Genomic DNA, 20,740 nt, shown 5'->3' on the forward strand with positions numbered 1-20,740 from the left:
TTTCTTGGAGACCAGTCTCACAGTAAACTTCTGGTTCTTCTCACTTTTACAATCCCTTTGTCCCCTTTGAATTGTCCCTGATCTAACGTTCAGGATTTGTGTTGTAGGTGGGTCTGTTGGGACTGGACACCACACAATCTCTTGTTTCCTGCATTTTGATCAGTTGTGAATTTCTGCAGTGGTTGTGTTTGTTCTAAAGAGAGGTTTCTCTGATCATGGGTGAGAACTGATAGATTTCAGAGCTCAAAGTAAAGTGACAGGAGGCAGAAAGGGACCAGAGTCTGACCTCAGCAGGTGAAACAGTTCACTTCAAACCTCAAAGGACAGACTCTCTTCCCCAAGAAAGGGGTGTCTGTCAGAGGAAAGGGAATCCTTGGAATTGAGAGAAAGTCTTGGGGAAGTTAATGCAGCCTCAGGGTTCTACGTGTGAACCTCTCCTTCCTGGTATTGTTGGCTCAATGGAGTCAGCCTGTCTTGGGGGACTGGCTGTCTCAGCAAATCATTTCCTTTCTGTGGCTCGTTGATAATGCTTTGAACCAAGTGTAACCTTATACCTGTTAGCATTCTGTCTAAACTCTACCCCCACAGTTACCTGGCAACAGCCAGGTAGGTCTGGCCCACTATAAAAGGGGCTGCTTGCCTCCTCCTCTCTCTCTTGACCTCTTGCTTTCTCACACTCTTGCTCTCTTGATCCCTCTGTCCCCCTCGCCCCTCCCTCTTCCCTTCCTCCTCTCTCCATGTGCTCATGGCCGGCCTCTACTTCTCTATTCTCTCCCTCTCTCTGCCTCTGTCACCCTCTTAACTCCCCGCCCCATGCCCTGAATAAACTCTATTCTATACTATACCAGTGTGTGGCTGGTCCCTCAGGGGAAAGAGATGCCTGGCATATGCCTGCTGAGACATCCCCTTCCCCTATACCTCACCACACCCACCCACAGAACATATTCTATATCTCTTTATCTTTTTATAAACACATCAATACCCATTCTGCTTTTACAACCAAGGCACTCTATCAAGAACTACACTTACACTGTGGCTATAAATATTTACAATGTAGTTAGAAATTATGTTAATTTAGTAAAGTAGCAGTTGTAGGTTCTCCTCCATGATCCATGACTTCAGCAGCCCTGAGTAGTTTGCTTGGTTTTCAGTACCAGGGATGATTTCCCCTTTGTTGATCAGGCTTAATTCCAATTAGAGAGCTGTTAGTTACCACCAAGGAACGCATGCCACTATCCCCCCTTAGGGTCATCGCACCATGCCGGCTGTTTTGTTTCATAGATGCTAAGGCTGGGTAAAACTATTGTTTGCTTCCTTCTCTAGAAAGCTTGTATGGTGCTTTCTGGTACCATGAAAGTTAGTCCTCAGGGAGGAGGCTTTCAGGGCAAATCCAGCTCAGGTACTCTGGGCAGGCCCTGAGTCTGAACTGTGTGGTGTCTTTAGCAGAGGGACTTACCTTTTACCTTTGGGGAACAGCCATAAATTTGTGGCTATAGTTTGACTATTATTTATCCCCTCAAACACAATTTCATGTTGAAATTGATTACTAGTATTAGGCGTTGGATTCTTTAAGTGTGGTTAGATCATTAAAAGAGATTAATCCCTCAAGGGAGAGAAACCAGTCTCACGAGACAGTTATTATAAAGCAAGGCAGTCCCTTGTGTTTTGACTCTTTCTGAAGCTTTTTTTCTCCTCTTCTCCTCTGCCCTGCCAAGATCCAGCACAAAGACTCTGTCATCTGCTCAGATACTGTGGTTGTACTTCCTAGCCCTCAGAACTGTGAGCCCAAATAAAACTTTAGTCTTTATAGTTACTCACTCTTAGGTGTTCTGTTACAGCGAGGAAAACAGACTAAGAAGACAGTCCCAGTTGATTATACATCTGCTTATTATCCACCATATCCTCTAGAAAGTAAGCTTCTTCACAAGGCATGACTTTTGTCTTAGCTGTTAAATCTTCAAGATCTGGCACATAAATGTTCAATAAATATTTGTAGAATAGATAAATTAATGCATGAATCTTCATTCTAACATAAATTATTCATTAACTTTCATTCATACCCCTGTACATGTTTAATTCCTGCTTTCTGCAAGATATTACATATGCTAGAGCTATAATAGCAATCAAAATAGACATAGTTGCTGCCTCCAAAGAGCTTTTTAGGTGTAGGAGAGGAAGACAAAAACAAAAAAACCCAAAACACTCAGTACCTATATAAAGCCATGAAGGATCTTGAAGAAAAAGTACCAAGAGATGTAGTTTTAATTTTCATGCATTTGTGCCTGCTATTAAATTCTAATTTCATTTTATTTTAGTAGCAGGGCATATTTTGTATTATTTCTGTCTTCTGAAAATGTATTGAGGTAGCCAGGCTTGGGGGCTCAAAAGGCAGAGGCATGAGGATCTCTGTGAGTTCAAGGACAGCCTAGTCTACAAATCGAGTTAAAGAACAGGCAACACTGTGAAACTCTGTCTCCAAAAACCAACAACAACAACAACAAAAAGTAGTGAGGTTTGTTTTACAGGTTAGCATATGGTTTATCCTAGAAAACACTCCTTATGTAATTGAATAGCTATTTTGTTGTGGGATACTATGGCTGTGAAGTCTGTGCTGGTACTTAGGACTTTCCAGCTAGGTGTGGTGGAGCACACTTTTAATTCCAGCACTCAGAAGGCAGAGGCAAACAGTTCTCTGAGTCTGAATTTGAGGCCAGCCTGGTCTAGAGAGTAAATACCAAGACAGCCAGGACTTCACAGAGAAATCCTGCCTGGAAAAAAAAAAAAAAGAGGAGGAGGAAGAGGAGGAGGAGGAGGAGGAGGAGGAAGAGGAGGAGGAGGAGGAAGAGGAGGAGGAGGAGGAGGAGGAAGAGGAAGACAAAAAAAGACTTCTTTCCTAAATGCTCCTGAACTTGTTCTACCATTATGGAAAGTGGATGTTACTATTACTGAATTGTCTATTTCCCCATTTCTTATAGTTGTTGCTTTGTGAATTTGTGTTTTACTATTAGGTACACATCTGCTTCTAATTGTATATCATCCTTCTGAGTTGGCCCTTTTATTGTTATGATGTATCCTTTTTATCTAAAATAACATTTTTGTTGTAGTCTATTCTGTCTGATATTCATATGGCTAATCTACATTTTCTTACTTTCTGATTGGCACATAATATATCTGGACGTAAATTCTCAAGTATTTACCTCATCCTTTCTGTTCTTTTGTCTGTATCTTTGAATTTATATGTTATCCCTTTTTTAAAAAAGCTGAGCCTGACAGTCTTTTGACTGGATTGTCTATTCCACTCACATTTATTGCTGTTACTGAGATAGTGGGAGTTATGTACATTGTCACATTCTAGTTGTTGTTAACAATACATCTGTGTTTGTTCTCTGTTCCTAGTTTACTCTGTGATGCTTTCTTTTAGAATTGACATTAGCTATTTCCTAGTATATTTTGATGTTTCTAGAGCAGCAGTTCTCAATTGATGGGTCAGGACCCCTACAGGGGTCACATATCAAATATTCTGCATATCAGGTATTTATGTTATGATTCATAACAGTAGCAAGATTATAGTTATGAAGTAGCAACAAAATAATTTTATGATTGAGAGTCAGCACAGCACGAGGAGCTGATTGAAAGTGTTGCAGCGTTAGGAAGTTGAGAACCACTGCTCTAGAATCTATTGTATATATCTCTTTGTTTTATTTTCCAAGACAGGGTTTCCCTGTGTACTTCTGGCTGTCCTGGAACTCACTCTGTAACCGGGCTGGCCTCGAACTCACAGAGCCACCTGGCTTTGCCTCTTGGGATTAAAGGCGTGTGTGCATTTAACCTCCCCCATATGTCTCTATAGGTCTCTATAGTACATTCTGGTCAATAAACCTGGGGCTGGACAGGTAAGAACACTGGCTGCTCCTCCAGCTTTCCTGAATTTAATCCCCAGCACTCTCATGGTGACTCTCAACCATCTATAATGGGATCTGATGTCCTCTTCTGTCATGCAGCCATATGTGCAAATAGAGCACTCATATACATAAAATAAATAAATAAATAAATAAATAAATACTAAAAAAATAAATGTGTGCCAGAGAAACTTACTAAATATTAACTCTAAGCTCATGTATTCTGTCCCTAACCTGGCCCGTTTAAATGTGTATTCTCTTTATTTCTTTTAAATAGGTTTTATCCATAACTTTGATCAAAAAATGGCTACTATATTTTTGGTTTATGGTATCTATATTAATTTTTTGTCTTTCAGGTGAAAATGAGTTCTTCAGTAAGAAGAAAAGGCAAGCCAGGCAAAGGGGATGGAAAGGGATCTTCTAGAGGAGGAAGAGGAGGCAAAGGTCACATGAATAAATCTCATGGGGGTGGAGGTGGTGGCGGCGGTGGCTGCAGCGGTGGCGGTGGTGGCGGCGGCAGTAGAAAGGCCTCAAATAGAATTTGGGATGATGGCGATGACTTTTGCGTCTTCACTGAACCCAAGCGCCCGTCCAGGTCATTATGCATTCCCTTACATGTTATTTATGTGTGTGTTTATGTGTACGTACTCTGGTGTGCATTGGAGGTCAAAGGACACTTAAGAGTTGGATTTCTTCTACTATGTGGGTCCCAGGGATCAAACTCAATTCATCAGGCTTGATGGCAGTCACCTTTTCCCAGTAGGTCATGTTGCCAACCCTTTGTTAGACCATTAGAATGTTAAGATATAGAAACGGTTTCAATTCCTAATATGTGGTACAACAAATGGCCAAGAAGCAGTGAGGGTAAGTAGTTCCAGCCCAGTTATTATTCTCATCTGAAATTCTGGCACTCTGTCTCTTCACAACTTTTTTAAAGCATGGTGGTAAATAATAGGGTTTTTCTTTTTTTTTTTTTTTTTTCTTTTTCTTTTTTGTAGGTTGAATTCTGATTTTAGCTACCTTGGGACACTGAAACTAGCTGTCATGTTACTATTGAATTAAATGTTTCTAGGAAAGTAAATACTAGAAGAGATAAAAGTGCAACAAAATTTAAAATCTTCTGTAAACTCCATATGTTGATGTTAAAATTAAACAGCCCAAAATGCAAGCTGCTTGTGTCTTTCTAGTTGACGGGTTTCATCTGTCCAGCTGGGTGAGCCGTCATCTGCTGGTCTTGCACATGGCCACCAATGACAGATGGTGGCATCATCCTCTCTGAGCTCCAGCTTCTAATTAATGGATAGACAGACTGCTAGTAAGCTGAGTGGATGGTAACAAACCAAATGTAGCTAATACATCTTATATAATACAAATATAAAAGTCCCTATAAATAAAGACTCCTAAACTGTTCTGAGTTGTATATGGGATTCTTAGAGGTAGAGAGACTTCATTAGACATACATGTATTCATGGGAATAGTGCATCTGAATATTATTAGTAAGGAAGGAATATAAGTGGGTACAGGATTTGATGATATTATAGATGATCTATACTTTTAGCCTAAGTAGATTCAGCTGTATGCATTCAGAAAAGAGAAAGAGAAACAAAGAGAATGTAAATCATTAAACTGGCTACCAAACGAATTGCTGTAATGAGTCTGACTGGAGGATTTAAATACATATTACTACTATACATGATGAGTGAAAGAGCAGGATTGCCAGGGAAATCTACATGGTACTCCTTCAAAAAAAAGAAAAAAGGAGAGAAAGAAAGAAAGAGAGAGAGAGGGAGGGAGGGAGGGAAGGAGGGAGGGAAAGAAAGAGAGAGAGAGAGGGAGGGAGGGAGGGAGGGAGGGAAGGGAGGAAGGAGGGAAGGAGGGAGGAAGGGAGGGAAGGAAGAAAGGTAGGAAGGTAGGTTGAGTCATTACGGACACTATTCAGAACAATGTATGTCTCAGTTAATGTTCTATGAAAGAGTAATTGCAGTTTCTTTGGAGGGGTAGTAGACAGGGTCTTACTTGAGCCTAGGCTGGCCTAGAATTCACAGCAGTTCTTAAATCCCTGAGCTTCCACTGGGGTTACAATCATGAGCCATCACACCCAACTTTTTCAGAGTAATTTCAAAGTGTGTTTTAATCTTACCTGCTAGCTTAAGACCTAACTTGTGAGTTAAATGCAGATCTTTTGTTTTTCAGAGTACATACGTTATAGGTCTTAGAGTGTTGCCTGTTCAAGTAGTCATCAGCTATCTACTGAGCACCTTTTATGTCCTGGGTAATGTTTTCCAGACTAGAATTATAACAATAGGTAAACATTGTACTTCTCCTCATAAAAGATTTTTAAGATGGAAGAACCATAAGTGTATCCCAGAGGCAGTAAGTGCTATGAAGAAAAAAAAGAATAGTACCATGTGAGGTAGGTGTGTAAAAAATGCTAGAGTTGAGTTGTTGTCACGTGGAAATCCTCTTAAAAGGTTCATTCAAACAAAAACAAGAATAGAAAGAGCCAACCATGAGCCTCTCTGAGAGAAACACATTCAAGGCAAGGGATAGAGAGCAACTGTGAAGCCCTAAGTCAGGAATATACTTAGAAGGCCTAGGAAACGCAAGGAAGCCCGGTGACAAGAGGAAGGGCACAGTGTCAGTTAGAGCAGAGGGACTGCAGATGGCCCTGTGGCAGTAGAGGGAGTCTGGCTTTTGCTATGACAGATATAGAAAAACACAGAGAGGTCTAAAGCAAGTGTGTGGACAATTCAGTCACTCTGGCCACAGTTGCCACTCTTCAACATATGCCTTTCTAATATTAAGAAGATTGCAACTTTTTCTTTGGGCCATGACAGCCCCGTGCCAGGTAAGTTGAGATAAAAGAGGGTAAATGATGGAATGAGTCACTGGAGGAAATGAGGAGGTTGGAATAGTCTCCAAATAGAGGGGGGCTTTAAGATGAAGAATGGACCCAGAGCATGGTGGACCACACCTGATATCCCAGCACTTGGGAGGTGGAAGGAAGCTGGAGGATCCAGTGAGGGGATCCATGACTCCAGAACTAGCTGACCCCCGCCTGTGCTACATGAGATCTTGTCTTCATAGATGGATAGATAGATAGATGATAGATAGATAGATAGACAGACAGACAGACAGACAGACAGATAGATAGATAAGTAAATAGGATGGGAAGGTAAAATACAGGGGTATGTAAATAAGTGGTCTGTGAGATGGGAACATCTGGAGAAATGTAAATAAGTGGTCTGTGAGATGGGAACATCTGGAGAAATGATAAGACAAATTCAGATTGTGAGAATTTCTATAAGATAGTGGCCCTTCAAAAATGTCATTGCTGCGGTGTGGTGGAGGCGCACGCCGTTAATCCCGGCACTCGGGAGGCAGAGGCAGGCGGAGCTCTGAGTTCAAGGTCCATGGAGGGACACCAAGGCCACACAAAGAAACCTTGTCTCAAAAAACAAACATGTCATTGTCAGAGTAGGCTGGGAACTCTTCAAATTAAAGAAGTTTGAGGAAAATGCCAACTGGTGGCTAGGGAAATCTAGTAACTACTGTAGAAAAGCACTCTCTCTCTATTTGATGTCATCTGCTGTCGGTGTGTGTTGTGAGTATTTGGGAGCTCTGATAAGAGTATCAAAGTTTTGTTCATGAGCATGTGACTTTAATTCAGGCCCTGCGACAGTAACAAAAGCAAAGGAGAGACACGGCCTAAGTGGAAGCCCAAAGCCACAGTGCCCCTTCAGACGCTGCACATGACATCAGAGAATCAGGAGAAGGTGAAAGCCCTTCTGAGGGACCTGCAGGAACAGGGTGCGGACGCGGGAGCCGAGTAAAGTATCTTGTTTGAGTACATTTTATACTGAGGAGGACACATTGGCAATGCAAATGGCTCTTCAGCTTTGGGTACTGTATCAGTGAAGAGCAGTGCTTCTCAACTTTCCTAATGCTTCAACCCTCTAATACAGCTCCTCATGTCGTGGTGACCCCCAGCCATAAAGTTATTTTCGTTGCTACTTCATAACTCTTACTTTGCTACTGTTGTGAATCATTATGTAAACATTTGATATGCAGGATATCTGATATGCAACCCCTGTGAGGGTCGTGACCCGCAGGTTGAGAACTGCTGGTGTAGAGCCTGTTGTGGCTATACAATCAGCTGCAAGTGAGGCAAGAGAGATACAGTAGCAGTTATCCAGCCACAGCTTTAGAGGAAGTTCCACAGTTGCTTCATCTTGCTTTGTCTCCAGACCCATACTAATATAGGATGTTAGTGCTTTATTGAAAATATTCCAACTAAAAATGTATACTAACAAGTAGAAGCTTGTTCTAGGAGCAAATATGGAGGCAAGTTCTTGCTAACGCAGCCCTGCCTGGCCTCAAACTCACTGCAGTCCTCCTGCCTCAGCTTTCCCACCCATCCCAAACCCGTAGGAAGATAAATGCTCTTTTTTTTTTCCTAATGTATATGGATGTTTTGCCTGTTGTATGTCTGGGCACCATTGCTGCCTGGTACAGGAAGAGGCCAGAACGTGTAAGATTCTTTAGAACTGGAGTTATAGACATCCATCAACTGCCATTTGGGTGCTGGGAATTGAACCTGGGTTCTCTGAAAGAGCAGCCAGTACTTTAAATCACTGAGCTATCTCTTCAGCTTCTAGATCAAGCTTTAACATTGTACCTAGCTGCCCAAGTAGAATAGTTTCTTAGTTGTCTCCCCTCTACCTCTGCACTGTGTCTTAACTCCTCTGTTACACTGTCAGTTGAAGAGGCTCATTCTTTTTTTTTTGCTAGAAATCCTGAGTAGTTGGCCTACATTCCACCCTCAGCAATAAATAAATAAATCCTTTGATAGAATTAATGAGTGGCCAGTCAGCAAATATTAGCAAATATTAACAAATATTCTTCTGTCCTCTACAAACTTGTCTCTGATTTAGAAAAGGGAGTTATACATTAAATAGAGGGGAAAAGGACGGAGATATTATCTATGAATAAGAGAAAGAGATGGCTTTTGTGGATAAGAGTGCAGGCTCTGGGCTTAGCCTAGGGTAAGAGTCTTACTGGTCCTTTCTGTGTAACCTTAGTTACTAATCCTCTCGGAGGCTCAACTGATGATTTGCAAAGTTAGGACTTTAGTAATATATAGCAGGGTTATTGAGAAGCTCAAAAGAGTTTGTTTCTATAAATGACTTTACCTTACCTGAATGGGATGTAGGTACCTAAGAAATGTCATTTCCCAAGACAGAAACTAACAGTTCACTCAAAGATGAAACCAGTAACTGAAGGACAGGGTCCCAAGTCCTTGGCTCTTTGATTAAATGTTTAGACCCTTGCTTAATTGTTCTCTGAAATAAGTAGACATTAACATCCAATACTTGAAAATGTCCCCTTCCCTAGAAGAGGCACCTCCGGGGAGGAGGAAGACGACGAGCCTGAGTGTGCTGAGGAGCAGGCCTGGCCAGCGGGACAAGAGCCTGTCTTTCTTCCTGACTCCAGTCCTTGGGAGTATATAGGCCCAGAAGAAGTGGAGCCTCCTATTCCAGAATTTGCAGTCTCATCATTGGCAGTGCAAAAACTTTCCAGGTGATCACTTTATCACTTATAGAAGTCATGGCAGACAAGTCTCTTCTCTGTGGATGCCCTATCCACAGAGACAGTGCCAGTAGGGCCCAATATGCCAACAATTCTATCTTTTAAAATGGAGGGATTAGTATTATCAGGGGTTCTTTTTCAAAATGCAGAATGTAGCTGTCCACAGTTCTAATTCCATATATGTATGTATTTAAGTGACTTTCACATCAGTGATGTAAAGACACAGCCTCTTTGTCCCGTTTCTCCCTTGGCAGGTATGGCTTCCACACTGAGCACTGTCAGCTGGCCCTGAGGATCTGTGACGGAGACTTAGGGGCAGCACTAGAGCATCTTCTCCATCAGTGTTTCTCGGAGATGTTTGGAGAGAGGATGACACTCTCCGAGGCAGCTGGTTATGTAAGCTTGAATGAGTGTGTGGAGCAGAGACAGGAAGAGGCGCTTGCTCTCAGGTCCATCTGTGGAGAAAAATTTATAGAAAGAATTCAGAACAGAGTCTGGACCATTGGATTGGAACTGGAATATTTGACAAACAAATTCTGCAAGCCTAAGCAAAAGGAAAGTAGCAAAAATGTACGGGACACTTCACCTGAAACCTGTAAATTTTACCTCAAAGGAAATTGTAAATTTGGATCAAAATGCAAATTCAAACATGAAGTGCCCCCGCATCAAATCATTGGGAGAGCAGAAAGAAACATGGATAACTCTCATCTTGATGCTGATGACGACACAACTTTTATGTATGAGCTTCAGATTCGCTTTTCTAAAGACCACAAATACCCCTACCAAGCTCCCCTTGTGGCATTTTATTCCACCAATGAGAACCTACCTCTGGCTTGTCGTTTACATATTTCTGAATTCCTTTATGGCAAGGCCCTGGAATTTGCAAAAACTTCAGAACCTGTTGTATATTTTTTGATAACCCTTTTAGAGGAAGAGTCTGAGATTGTCAAGTTACTAACACACACTCAACATAAGTATAGTGTTCCTCCTGTGAACGTCCCTCCAGTACCTTCTGAGACCAGGATAAGTAAACCTGCCTACCGCAGACCAGTGATCCCAAGTAACACTTTTCTTTCTAATCAAATGCTAGAAGGTACGTAAAATATTGATCTCAGGTACAGGATGGGATCAGCATTCAGAGTAATGAGTTTAAAAGTAAAACATTTTGAGGCTAGATGAGGATTATTTCCTGGTGATCTTGAACAAAAAGAATTCCCTGACTGGTCGTTGTGCCTGCCTCTAACTGTGACCTGCAGCTGTAACACTTGGGTTGAGCTCCCTAGATAGAAAGTCTAGGCTGGTGTGTAGGTGTTATAACTGGGTAGCGAATGACCAGCCTGAGCGAATGAATAGCAATGCTGGCCAGCTGGATAAGGGCCTGCCTTGTTCTTGACTGGAGACTGAGGTCAAAGAGGCCTTAAGACACTTTATCAGAAAATCAATTTCATTTAACTTGGTTTCATATGTTTATTTCTTATATATGGTATCCATTTCCTCCTGTTTTTTAGTATTCTAGACTGGTAAAAAAAAATTGACCAAAATAATGCTGTCTTTATGAATCCTTAAATACAAATGTATGAAGGCTGTTGGCTTTGTCCAGCTTTGCCATGCAGATTCTTATACCACAAATTCCTCTTCAGCATTCCTCAAAGAATTTACTTTCATTTATGTCTACATATCACGAAAAATGCAGTTTTCCATCTTTCATAAGAGTTCCCCGGCTAAGGGCTAGAGATACAGCTCAGCGGTAGAGTCTGCCTGTGTCCATGTGGTTTAAACTCCAGCGCTGCCAGGGGGAAGCAGTTTCCTGGTAAATGTCAGGAGCACTGGCGCTGGAGGATGCTGCAGAGGTGGCTAGGTGGCCTTCCCAGCCCGACCCGCCCCTGAGCAGCAGCTTCTAGTGAATAGATGATGTTCACAGGTGTTCTTTGGTAAATGGCGAAACTATATGTCATAGAAGTTTGTCTGTTTCATTTTGTTTTGTTTCATTTGTTTTTTGTTTTGGGTGGTGCTGGGGATTGAACCTCTCTGGTTTTTCTTATGCTAGGCAAGCACGAATAACTACATCCTTACTCTGACTTTTCAGTAACATTACTGAGATCATTTATATACCATAAATTCACCTATTTAAAGGATATCATTCAATAGGGTTTTTTTTAATGTTTTAGAGTTGTACAGTCATGAGCACTACTGATCTTCCAGAAATAAGCCTGTCGCCATCAGTCCCTGTCATCAGCCTAACAGCTATTACCCCATAGGCTGTGTTCACAACTTTACCTGTCTTATACATTTCATAGAGATGAAATCACATGGTATGAAGCTTTTGGAAGCTGTATTCTTTCACTTAGCATAATGCTCTTAAAGCTCCCACATGTCATAGTATGTATTTATTCCTTTTTGTTGTCGAGGGATAGTTCATTACGTGAATATGCCACATTTTGTTATCAGTACATCATTTCATAAACATTTGGTTCATTTTATACCACTGAATTTGGGGGATTTGTGCAAGTAGCTGAGACATTCTATGTTAATTCCTTGAATTGAAAGCTCTGATTCTGGTACACACCTGTAATCCCAGTACTTGGAAGACAGAGGCAGGCAGATCTATGAGTTCAAGACTAGTCTGGTCTGTAGAGCAAGTTACAAAGCTACACGAAGAAACTATCTTGAAAAAGAAAAGTCTTTGTTGTTACTTTGATTTAATAGCACCATTTATTTTGGGGAAAGCTCAAGTTAGTATCCTAAATTCTTGCTTTGGAGTAGTATGGAAATTAATGAAGCTGTTTCAGTCAAGCCTCAGGGTTTCCTGTCCTTCGATGCTGTTACTTTGTTAGTGGTTTTTCTCCCTTCCCTAAAGGGCACATTGAAAATGTTTCCTTTTACTCTGTCCAAGGGGAAAGATTATCAGAACTGGAGGAGGATGCAGATGAGGATGAAGGACCTGCACCAATTATCGTGGAGAATGAAAGCTATGTGAACCTTAAGAAAAGGAGTTGCAAAAGATACGACCGCCCCGCAAAGTCCTTATTTGCTGAGAACAGTAAGATCTGCAGGCAGTTCCAGATGAAACAGGTATTCAAGGGCCAGTGCCACCTCCCTCAGGTCTGGATGCTACTCTTTCTCCTAGCTTTTGGTTTGCTCTGAACCGTGAATACTCTCACCCCTTCCAAACTTCCTTCCTTCTTTTTCTTCTCAGTTTTATTTTTGGTGTTTCGTTTTCTTTTTTCTCCTTTTGGGACAAGATCTTGCTAGCTAGACACAGGTATGTGCTACCACTCCCTTCCTGAGTGCTTAGATTTTTCTACTTGTCCCAGCAAATTTATGTGTATGTGCTAGGTGCTTTGGGGACACTCAGCTGGCAAATATCAAATGCATGTGTAACCAAATGTTCTAGGAACATTTGATGCAATAATAGCTAATTTAATATTTGAAGGGAATATTAATGGTGTGATTCACCTTAGAAAATCTATATCTAAGAGAAAGGAAAAACTCCTATTCCATTTCAAGGGCTCCAGGGTAAATAATGTGCCTGAGGTAAGTGGTAACAGAAGTTTAAGCCAGCTGTCTCAGAAGTCCATGCTGTTTTTACATTGATGTGAAGATTTGTTTTAAAAGAAACCATAAATAAAATTTGAGGACCCCGCTGGATGTTACGAAAAGGTTAGTTATTGGATGCGTTTGTGGATTAGATTAAGTAAAGCCTAAGGACCCTTCTGTGATTTTTTAAATTTTTATATATTATATCATCAAGTATATACTATATGCCCATGGATCATCAAAATGTATGTAATCATATCATAAATAAAATTATAGAGACAGACAATTATTTAGTCAGTTTGTCATGACCTATCTATATGATAAAATTATTTGCAATGACATTAGTATAATTCTATATTGTTCCAAAGTAGAGCTGATTCTTTTTCTTTTTTTTTTTTCTTTTTATTTTATTTTATTTTTATTTATTTGTCTATTTATTTTTGAGACAGGGTTCCTCTGTGTAGCCCCAGATGTTCTGGAACTCACTCTGTAGAGCAGGCTGATCTCAAACTTCCTGAGATCTGCCTGCCTCTGCCTCCCAGGTGCTTGGATTAAAGGTGTGTGCTACCACTACCCAGCTTATATTTCATTTTAAAATTGTTATTTTATTTTTAAAGAGTATTATTATTGCTGGGTGGTGGTGGCACATGCCTTTAATCCCAGCACTTGGGAGGCAGAGGCAGGCGCATTTCTGAGTTCGAGGCCAGCCTGGTCTACAGAGTGAGTTCCAGGACAGCCAGGACTACACAGAGAAACCCTGTCTCAAAAACAAACAAACAAACAAAAAAGAGTATTATTATTTATTCATTTGTGTGAATCTGTGTGAGCTTATGTGCACATGTGTAGGTGCCTTTATAGATCAGAAGAAGGCATTGCATCCTCTGAAACTAAACGTAACAGTAGGTTGTGAGCCACCTGATATAGGTGCTGGGAGTTGAATTCTGGTCATCTGGAAGAACAGTACAGGCTTCTAACCGTTTAGCCGTCTCGCCAACTCTAAAATTTTATTTTTAGTTGGCATATATATATATATATATACTTGTAAGTATGACATTTCAATACATGGATATGGTATGATTAGTGCTCGTCTTACCTGTCACCTTACACATTTAGCAATTCTTTCAGAGCATTAAAAAAATCCTTTATCTAGCTATTTTGATATGTGCAAAAAACATTATTTTAAAGACAGGATCTCCAGCCCGCCTGGCCAGAAGTTACCATGTGGCACAGACTTTGGACTTCTGTTCCTCCTGCTTCAGCCTGTGCTATGCTAGAGAACATGAGAGGTTTGCCATCCTATCAAACTTCAGACTGTACCTACTAACTACCCACAGTCCATCTTCCCCCATCATGTTAGTGTATAATGCAGTGTTCAGAGTATTGATCACTAGTTGTGAAACTGATTTACATAGTTATGGTGAACGGCCAAAAAGAAAGCTTTGGCAATTGTTCTTATTACTGATCTAGGGCAGGACTGATATTGTATAGAGCTATGCTGTCTACTGCAGCAGCTCCTAAAAGCTTTGGTCATTTACAGTTAAATTTACTCATTAAAGTAAGTTCAGTTCCTCAGAAGAGCATTCTCTTCTTCAAGGGCTCAGTAGCTTCATGTGGCCAGAATTACGGTATTGGACAGTGCATGGATGAATCATTTCTATGGACACATGAATACTGATTACAGTGTTGATATAAATGTTGTTATTGGTAAGGATCAGATCAGTGCTCAGCAAGAGAGGTTCATACCTCTCAGCTCATTTAGCTATGTACAACTGTACAGATTCCTCTGCTGACTCGTGGCTTTGGCAGCTAGCCTTCTAGCTAATATCCCCTGGATTCAAGCCTGGTAGCTCTGAACTAGGAGAGCAAACTGCTAAAGAAAGAGTGGGGACAGTGGGGGCTGGAGAGATGGCTCAGCGGTTAAGAGCACTGACTGCTCTTCCAGAGGTCCTGAGTTCAAATCCCAGCAACCACATGGTGGCTCACAACCATCCGTAATGAGATTGGATGCCCTCTTCTGGTGTGTCTGAAGACAGCTACAGTGTACTCAGACATAAAATAAATAAATAAATCTTAAAAAAAAAAAAAAAAAAAAAATGTGACTCTGAGACAAAAAGTTTAATTAAAAAAAAAAAAAAAAAGAGTGGGGACAGTGTATTCCACCATGGGATTCGAAGGTGAGTTTGTCAATGGTAACTAAAAATAACTCAGCTGCTGCCTTCTCCTTGATTTTTATTAGGCTTCCAGACAGTTCCACGCAATTCTGCAAGAAAGACAGTTACTACCTGCTTGGGAAGAAAGAGAAACCATTCTTAAATTGTTGAGCAAGCACCAAGTGGTTGTCATAAGTGGTATGACTGGGTAAGAAAGCAGCTTACAGCTTTAGTGCACATGTAAGGCAGGGGCGTTGGCTACCTTAACCAGGTCCGCTTAAAAAATAGATGTAGTCAACGTTATTTGCACATTTTATTTTCTCTGTCAAATATTAAATGGTATTCCATGAACGTGATTGAATTATGTAGTTTCAGGGCCAAATTACAAAATCCTAACTGGAGCTCAGAAATTCATCTTGCAGATGAGTATCTCTGCTCTGAGACTCCTTTATTGCAGAAGGTCTAGCTACAGGTGCTCATGAGGCCCATTGCTAAGTCAGAAGGAGAATTCTGTTCTAACAGCTGGAAAGCTGCATATCTTCTGCATGTATCCTTCTTTCTTTAAAGCTTTTTTTTTCTTTTAGCAACAACTAAGTAATATTTTTTTTTCCTGTTCCATATTCTCTATGAAAAGCAAACATGCTTATCCAGGGCAACTCTTGGGCTTCATTTAGTTCTTTAATTCAGGAATACATAAAACATTATTAGTTTTGTGCTGAGACTCAACTAAGATAGTAATTTTATATCTTCTAGTTTCTTGTAGTACTTTATTTCAGTCCATTTACAGCCAGATCATTCCACATCAAAGAGAAGAATATAAAGTACATTTGTATGAGTGTTTGTACGTGCATGTTGGGCTTGTACATACAGGTGTGTGAGGCTTTGTGTAGAGAGGCTGTAGGAGGATGTCAGACGTCCTGCTCTGTCACTCTCTGCCTCAATCCCTTGACAGGCTCTAACTGAACCTGGACCGAGGCTGGAAGCCAGCAAGCCTCATTGTCCATTGATCCTTCTGTCCCTTCCTTATCCCAGCACTGGGGTTACAGGAGCTTGCACAGTCATGGCCAGCTTTTTACCTGAGTACTGAGGATTTGAACTCAGGTCCTTGTGTTTCACAGCAAGCATTCTTACCACTGAATCATCTCTGCAAGGCCCCTAGAATACTTAAATCATAAGCCAACACTTTTTCTTTGGGATCCATTTGTGGAGTTTATATTCCTAGAGACATTTTTAGATCTTCATTGTGTCTTTTTCATAGCCTTCGTTTTATAAATGACATCAGACTGTCATTCAGTTGTCCTGTTCCTAGGATTTATTAGGCCTGGGTACTCCATAGGTGAAAGTGTTAGGCTAAGCAGCACGGCTCTAGTTAGTTGTGGATTCCTTGTTGCCTGTGATTGCTTTGTTAACTAGCCCTTGAAAACTTCATTTTAGGACTCCTTTGTTTTGACATACAGATGTGGGAAAACCACACAGATTCCACAGTTTATTCTGGATAATTCTCTGAATGGGCCACCTGAGAGGGTGGCAAACATCATCTGTACCCAACCCCGACGAATCTCTGCAATCTCTGTTGCTGAACGTGTTGCTAAAGAGCGAGCAGAAAGGGTGGGTCTGACCGTGGGATACCAGATTCGGCTGGAAAGTGTCAAGGTGTGTATGCTCTGCTCACTTCCTGCTAATGTGAATTAATTGTTTTCAGACATAAAGAATCTGGGGGATCTGGAGATTGACAGCCAATTGGGGATATCTACCAACAGTTTATTAATAATCACTTTCAGTGGGGTTGAAATCCCTGGAGAAGCATTCTGATGCAAGAACTCTTATCTGGTTCCACCAAATATTCTTTATATAAGCTTTTTAAAAAATCTTTTTAGATTTATTATATATGTATATGTTATACACATATATACATACACACACACACACAAACACACGTATTCTTGTTTTGCCTGCATGTATGTCTGTGCATCAAGTGCATGCCTGCTATTTGCAGAGGCCAGAAGAGGGCATAGGATATCCTGGAAGTGAAGTTATGGATGATGTAAGCTGCCGTGTAAGTGCTGGGAATCAAACCTGCGTCCTTTAAAAGAACAAGTGCTCCTGCCTGCTGAGCCATCTCTCCAGCCCTGGCTTTCTTTTTTTTTTTTTTTTTTTAACTCTTTTTTTCAGTTTGCTATTTTTTTAAATTACCATTTTGTAATTTATAAAGTATAAGATACACTTAACATCCAGTCTATCATCTTTGACAAATAGAACACTCTGTCATCTATCCTAACTTAAAAGACTGATAAATCCATATGTTATGTCCTGATTTAGCTTGTATACTGAGAACTATCTTCTCAAATATATTTTCTCAATGTTAAATAGCCTGGGTCAGCTATGAGACTATAAGTAGTCTTTCAACCCCGTCAGAAATCTGAGAACGACCAACATTACCTGAAAAAATAGGAAGTCTAACTCAGCTTCCAGAACTGAGACAAGCTGTAGAGACAGCTGCCTACCCACACAGTTCCAGTAAGGTAGGAAGGTGGAGCATCAGTCTTCAGCCTTCTGGGCCAGGGTCATCTGACAGACCTTTAAAAAACAGGAATTATTAAGGACTAGCTTGTTCTGTCTTGGCAGAACTAAGCTGTCCTAACCTGTAGCTTGTGTCTTTTCAAAAGCAGTACAGGTCTGCAGGAGAGAGGCAATTTCTGCCCAGTGGCCACCTAGCCACAGTGTACAACCTCACCTGGAGGTAGAGATGCTCACTTTCTTCTTTGAATCCACAGAAGGGGAGCTGCTAGGAGCAGTTATGTCTCAACAACAAAAGAATAAATAACATTAAATGTCACATTCTGTGAATTTCTGACATTTTTTGAAAACCAACTATCTATGTAAAGTAGTCTGGCCTGTTGTCCATTAACTACTCTCAGCTATTTCTAATTAAATTATCTGAAAACATCCTAACAGTAAACTCAGAACCATGAATTTGCTATTTGGCCCTTAACTCACAGGCTTAAACATCTCAGATCAGTTTGTAATGACATTATAGAAGGACTGGGTCCAAGCCTTGTACTTTTAAAATGTTTGTATCAATAGAAGAAATTTATACCAATGATAGCCTTGGTTCTATATCAAAATAAATTCTGTACCAAAATAAGAAATTATGACTTCAACTTAGTAACAGTTGTAAAGATTTCTACCAAATGTACTTATGGTTACACAATCAATTCTAGCTATTTCCTCCCTGTTCCAATTATAACCATTTCAGTATTTCCCAGAAACACAACTAGAATAACCATCTCTATACCTCCAAGTCCAGAGAACTGGGACGACGACTCTTCATAACTTCTTCAAGCTGAATATGGGCGTTGAGATATCTTTGAAGGGGGGGAGGTGGGGAAAATAGGGGAGTTTGTTGACCTTAAAAAGGCCATACCAGGGCTGGTAAGATGACTCAGTGGTTGTGAGTTCGAGTCCCAGCAACCACATGGTGGCTCATAACCATCCATAATGAGATCTGATGCCCCTTATGGGGTGTCTGAAGACAGCTACAGTGTACTACTATAAAAATAATGATGATGTTAATAATAATAATAATAAACAACTTGGGGCCAGAGTGAGAGGGAGAAGTGGAAAAAAGAAAAAGAAGGTCACACCAATGATTGTTTTAGTCTCTGATGTCTGTGTTGGCTTTTTATTCTTAATTAGTAGAAATGATCTTGCTATTAAACTTGAAGCAAATGTAGACTTGATTTAAACAGCCACTTTAAAGAAATATTTTATAACCAAGCCTGGTAGTATGCACCTTAACTCCCAGCATCTGAGAGGCAGAAACAGAGGATCTCTCTGTGTTCTAGGCCAGCCTGTGTTCTAGGCCAGCCTGTTCTATGTAGCAAATTCTAGGACACTCAAGACTATCTCCACCCTGTCTCAAAAAAAAATTTTTTATAAGAATACTTTGATATTTTTTGGTTTGTGTGTGTGTGTGTGAGAGAGAGAGAGAGAGAGAGAGAGAGAGAGAGAGAGAGAGGGAGGAAGAGAGAGAGAGAGAGAGAGAGAGGGAGAGAGAGAGAGAGAGAGGGAAAGTGAGAAAGTGAGTCTTTTATAGTTTTAATATGAAGCAGAAGGGTGTATGACTGACCTTAGTTAGAAGCTACATACTATCTTGTATTAAGTGGAATGCTGAGGGTTTTAATGTTGTTTATTCAGTTTTGCTTGCCAGTAGTTACTTTCTCAGAATCTCGTTAATGTGTGACAATGCTCTCTTGTATGTAAGTCCTCAGCCACCAGACTGTTATACTGCACCACAGGAGTACTGCTGAGAAGGCTAGAAGGAGATGCAACTTTGCAGGGAGTCACCCACATCATCGTTGATGAAGTTCATGAAAGGACAGAAGAAAGGTAAAGGAAGGCATTCCCTATGGACACACACGCCTGTAAAATGAAGGCGTGGCGGAAAGCTTTTGCTTGCTTCCAGTGGAGTTTCAGACTTAGTATCGATAAAGTCATAAAGAAGGCTAAATTAGGGGGCTGGAGAGATGGTTCAGCAGTTAAGAGCACTGAGTGCTCTTCCAGAGGTCCTGAGTTCAATTCCCAGCAACCACATGGTGGCTTACAATCATCTGTAATGGAATCTGATGTGTATGAATTCTGGAGTGTATGAAGACAGGAACAGTATATTCATATACATAAAATAAATAAATAAATCTTTAAAAAAAAAAAAGGCTAAATTAGAGGAAAGAAGTGGCTTTCTTGATCTCCAAGGTCAGAAGCACAGTGGTTAGAGAGGGCATGCCCATCACCAGGAGAGCCTCCTGGATATCACACTATACTCCTGAGGGTTAGTCCTTATGTGCTTCTTTTGTCCTTTTGATCATTCTGTAAGCATTCATTCATGAATTTTTAGTACCAACATCAAGTGCCCTGTCAGGTAGTAGTTGCTGGGGACATAGGTATGAGTAGGTCTTTTGTCTTCACAGTCTGAGAGCAGAAAGAAATGAGGAACCATAGGAGGTGACACCATAAGACAGAGACCACACTGCTGAAGAAATGGCTTCAACTATATGCAAGGGAATCCCATCTAAGAGTTGGGAACAGAGATAGCATGGATGGACGTTCTGAACTGAGAAAAGCCAATATGGTGGGCAATAGTTAACTGAAGAGAAGACAGCAGGAGGCAGAACAGGAGCCAAATCTTCAGAGGCCTTATAAACCATAAAAAGGCATCTAGAATCTGTCTTAATGAATTAGAAATCATTAAAAAACATTTTTAGAGCCAGGCATGGTGGCACATGCCTTTAATCCTAGCACTCAGAGGCAGAGGCAGATGGAGTTCAAGGCTAGCCTGCTCTACAGAGCAAGTTTCAGGATAGCCCAGGCTACACAGAAACACCGTCTTGAAAAGCCAAATAGAAAATATATGAGCAAAAAGACTACTTGTTAGAAATCTTTTGTTTTCAGATGGTTTCTTCTTATGGAAATATGAGTTTATTTTGTAGTTAATAAATATTCATTGAGCACTTGGTATGTCCTGAGCACAGGAGTAGTGAGCAAAACAATAACACCTCAAATCCTTGT

General features: G+C 40.7%; 1 protein-coding gene across 1 annotated transcript in view; it reads left to right on the top strand.

Moving 5' to 3' along the window:
• The window catches only part of Dhx57 (DExH-box helicase 57), a 51,568-nt gene that overhangs the window by 2,869 nt on the left and 27,959 nt on the right, over positions 1–20,740 (top strand). Inside the window, exons 2-9 of the mRNA XM_028765125.1 lie at positions 4,256–4,494; positions 7,570–7,728; positions 9,294–9,479; positions 9,743–10,581; positions 12,382–12,560; positions 15,262–15,383; positions 16,633–16,828; positions 19,440–19,564. Of these exons, the coding sequence (XP_028620958.1) occupies positions 4,262–4,494; positions 7,570–7,728; positions 9,294–9,479; positions 9,743–10,581; positions 12,382–12,560; positions 15,262–15,383; positions 16,633–16,828; positions 19,440–19,564 (2,039 nt within the window). The 5' untranslated portion in view covers positions 4,256–4,261. The remainder of the gene's footprint in view (positions 1–4,255; positions 4,495–7,569; positions 7,729–9,293; positions 9,480–9,742; positions 10,582–12,381; positions 12,561–15,261; positions 15,384–16,632; positions 16,829–19,439; positions 19,565–20,740) is intronic.

The sequence above is a fragment of the Grammomys surdaster genome, unplaced genomic scaffold (genome assembly GCF_004785775.1).
Source record: "Grammomys surdaster isolate TR1022 unplaced genomic scaffold, NIH_TR_1.0 149, whole genome shotgun sequence".
NCBI classification, from domain to species: Eukaryota; Metazoa; Chordata; class Mammalia; order Rodentia; family Muridae; genus Grammomys; species Grammomys surdaster.